Below are 10,000 nucleotides of genomic sequence, written 5' to 3'. Positions count from 1 at the left end.
AACAGGTAAACACTTAACTGCAGCTGTATCAATAATTAAAGGGCTAACAAGCAACAGAAACTGTTACAGTAATACATGCCCCCTGTTATAAATTAGTTGTTACGAGAATGCCAATTTCCAAGCTGTAATGTATTACGACCAATGTCACAGTAGTGTAGCACTATGCTAGTAAAGGTTTTCAAACAAACACTAAGGTGAGCCACCAATGGAACCTGTGTTAGGAGGCTTAGATGCTAAAAAAGCCTTGTGTGATTCTATTATTAAACGAATATTGAAGATCATGCAATTAACAAAATATGTGATTTCTAAATTTGTTTTTTCTAACCCGTGCAGTCTCTCCAGATACTCCCGGTAGCCCGCTGAAGAGTGGCTTAGAGTGCCCCCTGGAGGGTGGCCTGGAGAAGGCCATGCAGCAGCACCTGCGTCTCGGCTCCGAGTTCACCTTCAGGGTGACGGTCCTTCAGGCCTCCAGCATCCCGGCCGAGTACGCAGACATATTCTGCCAATTCAAGTGAGTACGGATGGACACACTCACACTCATACACACTCATACACATTTTACTTCTTTATTTGGATTGACAGATAGCCGTTTATCATAGCACAAGCCACATTTTATTGGAGTTTTACACAAAGCTAAAAGGATCTACTCACAGAGTGTCATAACCCTTTCATGCACGGTGTCCACATACGTGGACAGTAATTCTAACCCCACTTTAGATAGGTAAATAGTGGTTATTTTTTTCCAAATTGTATATGGGAAGTACCATGAGGTTCATTACAATACTTTAACAGCAGTTATAACTTTTTGCACTAAATATTAAGTGTTTGATGACATCATCAATCTAAGAAATCCACCGATGTGAATTATGACCATAACAAGCATGTTTATATCTGAAAATCAACCACACCAAAGGGCAATTTCAGGTTTTAAAAAATATTATGATGTTTAGTACAGTTCACTTGAGAAGTCTATGTTGTTAAAATCCAAATTTACAATAAAGGTAGGTTTTTATACAATATAAAGCTACTGTCCACGTATGTGGACGTTGCGCATCAAGGGAGTCTAATGATAAACATATTATTTATGATTACCGTGAGAATATTCTGCTCATTTTGGGCAAATACTTAATGTTATGAGCATTTATAATGATTATAGTGTGAAAATAAATTATTTTTTAACATATTTAACACATTTTAACACTTTTAATTTAATAAATTCAAGAAAAACTACCTAAAATTAGTGTTTCACGCACGTGTCTATAGGCATATTTCGGGTTTCTTTCACCACAAAATGACACAAATGATGTAGGAATGAGCTAGAATACATGCTGAATCAAATACAGATCTGTCTTCATCAGAATTGAAGTTTTTTTCCACATGCAACAAGGTTTCCCCACAAATCTTGCCATAGCTGTGTATGTAAATATTGCTAAATTGACAGTTTTTTTTTCTCTTTTTTCATCTTTGTTCGTTAAATACTGTAATATATAATGTGTAAGTGTCATATAATGTTGTAATATTACATATAGTAACATGGAAAGTAAGTAAAATAACTTGCATTTATAATAGGAGGTCTATTTAACACTATTTTTTCACAGAAAATACTTGAACATGCTGATGAATGACTACAAAACGCATGTGTCTGGAGGCAAATTTCATATTACCTTTCATATAGGGACAACATAAATGATGTAGGATTGAGCTAGAATCCATGCTGAATCAAATACAGATGTGTCTTCATCAGAATTTAAGGTTTTTTCCACATACAACAAGGTTTCCCCACAAATCTTGCCATAGCTGTGTATGTAAATATTGCTAAATTGACAGTTTTTTTTTCTCTTTGTTTCATCTTTGTTCCTTAAATAGTGTAATGTATAATGCATAAGTGTCATATAATGTTGTAATATGACACAAGGTAACATGGAAAGTAAGTAAATTAACTTACATTTATAATAGGGGGTCTATTTAACACTATTTTTTTTTACAGAAAATACTTGAAAATGCTGATGAATGCCTACAGCATGTGTCTGGAGGCAAATTTCACATTACCTTTTATACAGGGACAACATAAATGATGTAAGATTGAGCTAGAGTACATGCTGAATCAAACTGAGCTTTTTGTTCACCAGCATCGGCTGTCTTCTTGCATGCAATAAGAATTTCCCACATATTTTTCTATGACCGCCTATATAAACAATGCTATTTTTATATATATGTTTTTGTTGTTGGTTAATTACAGTGATATATGGTGTTAAAGTGTTATATTGTGTTGTTATATAGCATAAAACACCATAAAAATGAATAAAACAGCTTAATTTGAACTTGAAATACAGTATAGGCCTATATAACTTTTCACTCCTTTGATGCGCAGTGTCCACATATGTGGACAGTAAAATAACTTCCACATCAAAAGAGATTTTTGAAAAATTCCAAAAGATTCTTCATATTAGCTCCATTATGAGTGAGAAAATCAATATATAAAAAATCTTGCACATTTTTTTCATGGTGTCTGCATGAAAGGGTTAAGGATACATGTGGCACCTGCGTCTCCAAATGAAAAGGCTCCCAATTATGCTGGATACTGAGCAGAATTTGGTCAATTGCTTAGCCTGTCTTTTAGAGAGTCCACAAATCTGTAAGCCACGCACACACATTTTATGGACATGGCCCAAACTACCAAAGATTAATGCTATAGTGTTACAAGAGTAACCACAGTTATTAAGAGCATTACACAATGGTTGGTATTTGAGAATTTTGGAGGAATAGCATGTTTCCATATAGCTGTCAAAACAACAGCCAATTTCTTCAAAAAACACAGGAAAACCTCACACACACACACACACACACACACATTGCATTCATGCATTCATACACAGGTGCACACACGCATGCACACATGCGAACACACGCGTACACACACACACGCAAGCACGCACGCACGCAGGCACGCACGCACGCACGCACGCACGCAGGCACGCACGCACACGCACACACACCTTTGTCAGGTTATTTCTAGTGATTCATCTCTTTATGGAAATCTGTTCTCTTCTGTAGCTTCATCCATCGGCATGACGAGGCGTTCTCCACAGAACCCCTGAAGAACACTGGACGAGGACCCCCCCTGGGCTTCTACCATGTGCAAAATGTAAGTGTGTGCAAAATGCAAGAGAGCGAGAGAGAGGGAGAGAGAGAGAGAGAGAGAGAGAGAGAGAAAGAGAGAGAGAGAGAGAGAGTGTGTGTGTGTGTCCATCAAAGGACATGGACATTGCCTGAAAGTATCTAATGGTTTATGGTAGCCTACAGCAACTAACACTATTATGTGCGTGTGCGTGTGTGTGCGTGCGTGTGTGTGCGTTCATGTGTGTGTGTCCAGATCACAGTGGAGGTGACCAAGTCCTTCATAGAGTACATGCGGACGCAGCCCATCGTGTTTGAGGTGTTTGGCCACTACCAGAAGCAGCCCTTCCCAATGCTCTGCAAAGACCTCATCAGGTGAGCAGCAAATTCCACCTCGTTGACATGCAGGGCAGGGCCGGATTAAGACGGACTCTGGTACCCCTAGGCTACTGGTTGCTGTAGGGCCCCCAGCAACAGCAAGTTTGCTGTCATAAGTCCGATCTCGGAATGAAGGGTAACCGCAGGTCTACCAACTGTACTCAACACTACAGATGCATTTTTCAATATTGCAGCCTGTGCGTTAATCCGACCCTGCAGCTGGGTGTGCACATCCAAAATATGATTGGTCTGCAAATAATGTGGCAATTTTGTTACTTGAAATTGCCATATTATTTGCATTATTTGCATCCAAAATATGATTGGTCTGCAAATAATGTGGCAATTTCAAGTAACAAAATGGCCACATATCAACAATCTACCTAAACTACTTGCGATGGACAGTAGGATCATTTTAAATGTGTTTTTCTCAGCTCGGAGCTATGCACAGTTATAGTCTAGACACATTTTTCATATTTGTGAATGTTAGAAGCATTTTTTAGTAAAAGTTGGGAACCTATGTACTTAATATAATTTAAGTGTGCTGAATTCAACTAGACTGGTTCCCAAGCTGAATTTTGAGGTTTTGACAGTTAAATTTGAAAAACAAAATGGCTGCCAAAATACGCTATTTTTGACAGAGCATATTTACCAAGTATTGCTGTACTTGGAAATAAATGCTCTTTTCTAACATTTTGTGTCCCATTAATGTTTGTTGATGAATGTATCTACTATAGAGGATTTTAAAAAGTATAAAATAGCTTCTAGAATGCTAATAATGTTAATATTGTAGGCTAGGTGTTAGCCTAAACGTTTTTAAATATTTAGCTTTTCTAATAAGATATTTGTAGCCTATGTGTGTTTATATGGTTAAGAAAATTGATGTAAGTATTTTAGAAATACTTTGCATAATGTGAAGTAAAGTTGCTATTGGCCCTTCTGAAAACTGTCCAGAAATCGCTAGATGACACCATGATATTACATATAACGTAAATTTTGAAAAATGTTCAGACATATTTTACATATTCTATCAGATACTATTGCATACATTCCAGATAGTCTATACATGCTACTCAGCCTGGTTGTTAGTGGCCAGACATCTCTTGAAGATGATGGAATTGGTGGCAAGGAAAAACTTCCTCAAAGAAGAGTTCTGAATGAGGCTAAAGTCCTTGTTTATTGTGTCAGTGATGGCAAAAAATGGACTCCGAAACATGTCAGTCTTGCTTGTACTCTTCATCAAGCTATTGGGTAAAAGACCTTATATGACTATTCAATCAGGCAGGTCATTGTCTGAGTTACGACCAGGTCCTCCAAGTCCAGATCCTCCTTAGCTGAGAGCACTCTAAAACACTGAACCACGAGAGTGGTGCCATTATTCCAACAAACATTGTGGCAGATAAATTCATCCACTACACATGTGATAACATTGATATCCTGGATGAAACACTTGACGGGAAGAATACTTCCCATGCAACACAAATGGCAGCATGGCAGAGAGGCCAAACAATTGATGATTCTGTTAAAGATATAGAGGTGTCTACTAGACATACATTAAATGTGCCAAATGCCCTGATGGAGCTACATCCTCTCTGGATTACTCATAGGACATTCAAGCCAACTTTTTCAGCACCCATTGCTTAATCATGCTTTGGAAAATCTGGAGAGGAGCATAAGTATGCTAGACAAGCAAAGGCTACGGATCTAGCTTTCTTCTTGCACTGTCAAAACTTAGACATGAAGACTTTTTGGTCAGTGTTCAATCAGTCACTGTCATCAAAGGAACAACAGACTGCTGCGGGGTATTTGCCAATAGTCCTCGCTACTGCACACGTTTTGATACTTTGAATACAAATGCATTGTCATATCTTAACATTTTGGACAGGAACAGTTATCACAGTTGACCAAGCATTGTACTGCAGACTTAAAGAGTTAAAGTGGGCAATTTCAGAATAGAACAACAGATGAATACCTCGCCTAGGAGGACTTAACTTGTCAACCAACTTCCTTAAGGCCATAGGAGAACATATGAATGGATCTGGACTGACCAATGTATGGATGGTGGATTGCTTGGATAAGGCCCTGTTGAACTTGTTCTGGCAGGAAAGGCATCCAACAAAGCCATGGCACACAAGTTTACTCTGCAATCCCTTTAGGGTCTTCTCATGCCAAGTCTTCTCTACCTGTCTTGCTAGGATGGCTAATGGTGATGATCCTCAGATATTAGTGAACTGATTTCATTCCAGTATCAGGAAAAGGACAAAAATCTTCTGCATGATATTGCTGAGAGTCAATCTGATGATGTGAACTGGTGGCAGTATATGGATATGGTTATGGATATGGTTACTGTTCTGCTGCAATACACAAGAGAACAACGTGAAGCTACCTGGGATCTGAATTTTCACTCTTTCAGCCTAATGTTTCCCTACTTTAAGCGGTATGGCCATCTTAATTATGCACAATGGGGCCCAGTGTATCTACTTGATGAGTCAGCTTCCAGAACCATTTTGTCTGAATTCCAAAAAGGCCACTTTGTGGTCAAGAGATTGGCTCACAAGTTAAGCCAGATTCTGATCAGGCTATGAAGTGGGTAAATGTCACAGGCAATAAAAGAGCATAATTGTGATCTCTGAGACAGCCCCAGCTTTGTGTAGGTGGACACTCTCTTTTAACCTGAGATCACACATTGCAGATCAAACATATGAAATGTACAGTGTCCTCCCCATGGCAGCAAGAAACTTCACAATGACGGAATCTACTCACGGCAGATTAGAAACAATACGGAGTAAAAGTTCTTTACAAACATTTGTGCGTGCCTGGTTCCTTGGACTCACGTCTCCTGACTGAGGTCACGAGTACCCTGAAGGACACGAGTTACGAGAGCTTGACTAGTTCTAGCCTGCTCTGTCCCTTTGTTCTCTTGACTACGGTCGACTGCTGGCAAAGAATTTCAGTGGAGCCAGACTCTGACTCCCCCCTGGCAAAGTGCTTCGATCTCCCGCCTAAGGTGGACGACTCTTTATCCCAATTCCCTGCCACCACAGAGAATCTCATACAGTACTGACCACCACCCTAGTGGCTGATGTGGCTTCCCCAGCTCGAGCAGCTGCCTTGGAGCCCCTTGGGCATCACCGCAGGCCACTGCGCTTGGCACGGAAGCGCACCCTGTCACCAGGCATGGCGCGCTCCAAAAGTCCTGCATAATGCACCACGAGCGCCTTCGCCTGACGCCTGCAAGGAAGCGAGATTTCTCAGGGTTTGTCCCCCCTTAGCCCACGGGGCTCAGGGGCCTCAGCTGAGAGCATAGGGGCTTCAGCCCCTCCTGCTACTTTCCCCTCTCCTGCAGGTTCGAGTCTGGCAACGGACCAGGAGGAGGACATACCCCAGCCCAGGGGCCACCTGCCCCTATGGGTCTGGCAAGGGAACATTTGAACCTAACCGCTTTTCTGGATAACGTTATCAGGACAATTTAAGGGGCCAGGGCCCAATCTACTTTGACACTGTATAACCTGAAGTGGTCTGTCTTCCAACGCTAGTGTGACCAACGCGAAAGTGTTCAGTACCGATGGTGTTGTCCTTTCTACAAGACTTATTGGGGGGGAGACAAGGCTTTACCATTTAAGTCTACTTTGCAGCGATTTCATCGTGCCAAGTAGGATTCGGTTCCAACACTCTGAGTGCCCATCCACTAGATACTTACGCCCCGTGCTACATCAGACGATACCCTCCTGGGATATCTCTCTAGTACTGGAGGCTATGTGTGGGGCCCCTTTCGAGCCCCTCCAAGAGGGGCCTCTCCAAACTGCTTTTGCACACCACCTTTCAGATCCGTGGAAGAGAGGTGACAACACAACTTGTGCCCTGTGCACGCTTTACCATCTACATGAACAGGACTCACTCTTTTAGGAACACTGAGCAGCTGTTTGTGTGCTTCATCAAGCCCTCTACAGGGCTCACAGTTTTGAAATAGAGGTCTCCAAATGGTTGGTTCAAACCATTGCCCTGGCATATGAGTCCAAGGGTCGCCTACCCCCGGCTCAGATTAGGGCTCACTTTACCAGTACAGGTCTCTACATCTGTCCTCTCTTCAAGGGTGCAGCAGTTTCAGAGGTGTGCAGAGCGGTTGGTTGGGCCAACCCCGCCACCTTTGTCCGGTTCTACCGGCTAGATGTGACCACGTTGCCACAGGAACATATGGTTCTGGGCAGGACCACTGATTGTCTGTAGGGTGATAGGAACGCTATCCTTACAGGATGCTCTTGGAGTTCTGCCTAGTTTGGACCAGCAATCGGGAGTGATTGTAACTCTCCCATAGATATGCGATCGATTCGACTGAAAGAGACCATTAGGACATGAATATGTCCCCGTTCTCTGAAGGAGATGAGTGAGCCATCTCTCAAGACAACCTTATTGCCGACAGCCGAAGAGATGTTTGGCATCAAAGTGGCTTATTTGCGCGCAACCATTCGGTTTTGACAAAGTGGACATCCTGCCCACACAGTTGATTGGACCTTTGGCGTGATTGCAAAGGTCTTCAGCTAATCGTACAGCTGAGAGTGCGCTCCCATAGAGATGGCTCACTCATCTCCTTCAAAGAACAGGGGACATATTCATGTCCCAATATTTAGTCTTTTAGATAATACTATCTTCTTTGCCTCTCTTTTTCTTTCCAAATCTTATTGAATGACAATTTTGTATGATAATGTGCTTCATGGAGGCTATTGCTATTGAATGCCAGTTTACGAGAATATCTTATTAGAACGGCATAATTATAGTATTTTTTTTATCTTTTTGCCATGACAATTTGCCTTTGTGTAAGTGTAGGAATACATGATAAATGTAAATATGTGAGCATTGCACATTTATTTCCATGGATAAGTGGTACCTTCTACGTATTCTGCCCAAAATCAAGAATTTCGGCGGCCATTTTGTTTTTTGCCCATTTCATGGTCAAAAACTCAAAATTCAGCTTGGGAACCAGGCTAGCTGAATTCAGGGTACTCTAATTGTCTTAGAAAACTAGGTTCCCAACTTTTACTAAAAAATGCTTCTAACACCCTTATAAAGGGCCTTTTTCTGGAAATGCTTCTAGTCTATTACTGCCTTTTTGCTTTGTAGGGCAGCATATTAGCACACAGTAGGAAATGGTTGATCTGCACACTGCGTTTGCGCTCCAAAAGTATAAACTTCAGGCCCCGATGGAGATCCAGGGGATTGAAACGTTGCATGTTTATCTTATTTACTTCATTATACCTTTATTGCAAACTTTAAAGTCCAACTAGGGGGTTATACTAAGAACATGGTTAAGTGATAAAGTCAGGCTTAGTTAACCAACAAGGAGTGGTAAACCAGCTAATAGATACAGCTAAAGGCATCATTTAGTTAAGAAACTGACAGCTTCAGACTCTTCTATTAGATGATTTGCCTCTACCACAAGGCTAACTTAAAATGGTTTACTATTGAGCTACCTTCCTAGTATAGCCTACCCTCTAAGGTGGATTAATAGACCTAGTCATTAGTTTTTAGTCCAGGCACACAGGGCCAAATTGATGCAAACCCATCCTCAAGGCGCCAGGTAGCAGAGTGTACAAGTATGCTATGCGTGCCAACCCCAACCTCCTGACTCCTCTACTTCTTTAAATTACATTACATTACATTGCATTTGGCAGGCACTTTATAACCAAAGCGTCTTTCAAAAAGGACATAATCAAGCCAACATCACAAGCAAATACAAAGTGCACAGGAAATATATAGAACAAGTGCAGTTGCAAAGAGAGGTTAGGTTTTTGAAAAAAAAATGAAGAGTATACACACACACACACACACACACACACACACACACACACACACACACACACACACACACACACACACACACACACACACACACACACACACACACACACACACACACACACACACATCAAATCAAACCATTATTGATATAGTGCATGATTCGATATTTGATATTTTATTAGGATCCCCATTAGCTGATAAGACATATCAGCTACTCTTCCTGGGGTCCACACAGAACATTGAAACAAACAATACATCAACATACAAGACAACATATATGTAAAAGATTATCTTCCTCAACTGTTATACAGTGTGCTAAAATACTAGCAGTGGTGAAAGTAGACGGGTGTGTCAGTGGTGGACAAAGTAAAAGTAAAAGTACTTTTGTGGTGTAATTACAACAGTAGCACATGATATTACATAGCTGTTACACCGTTTGCTCCATTGTACCTACCTATTGAGATAGACTGTGTTATTACTGAGAAACAATGCAAACCTAACAAGGACCCACCACAAATGCAATCCAACCTGTGCAGAATCAGCTTATCGGAAGACAAGTACATTGGTCTACTTTTTACTCAGATAAGTTACCTGTGTTGGAAAGAAACTGTGTTTCTTTTTTCAAATTTTACATTTACTTTGTCCACCACTAGGTGTGGTGGTAGGGGGTAGCATCGGTAAGAAATGAAAACCACTTTCACCCCTGAGTACT

General features: G+C 41.0%; 1 protein-coding gene across 1 annotated transcript in view; it reads left to right on the top strand.

Annotated features, from left to right (window-relative positions):
* Positions 1-10,000, top strand: part of kif1ab (kinesin family member 1Ab) — a 64,001-nt gene that overhangs the window by 38,526 nt on the left and 15,475 nt on the right. The window contains exons 28-30 of the mRNA XM_063223410.1: positions 334-511; positions 3,055-3,145; positions 3,374-3,492. Coding sequence (XP_063079480.1) covers positions 334-511; positions 3,055-3,145; positions 3,374-3,492 — 388 coding nt within the window. The remainder of the gene's footprint in view (positions 1-333; positions 512-3,054; positions 3,146-3,373; positions 3,493-10,000) is intronic.

Source organism: Engraulis encrasicolus, chromosome 18 (genome assembly GCF_034702125.1).
Source record: "Engraulis encrasicolus isolate BLACKSEA-1 chromosome 18, IST_EnEncr_1.0, whole genome shotgun sequence".
NCBI lineage: Eukaryota > Metazoa > Chordata > Actinopteri > Clupeiformes > Engraulidae > Engraulis > Engraulis encrasicolus.
This window is presented reverse-complemented; position numbering and strand designations above follow the sequence as displayed.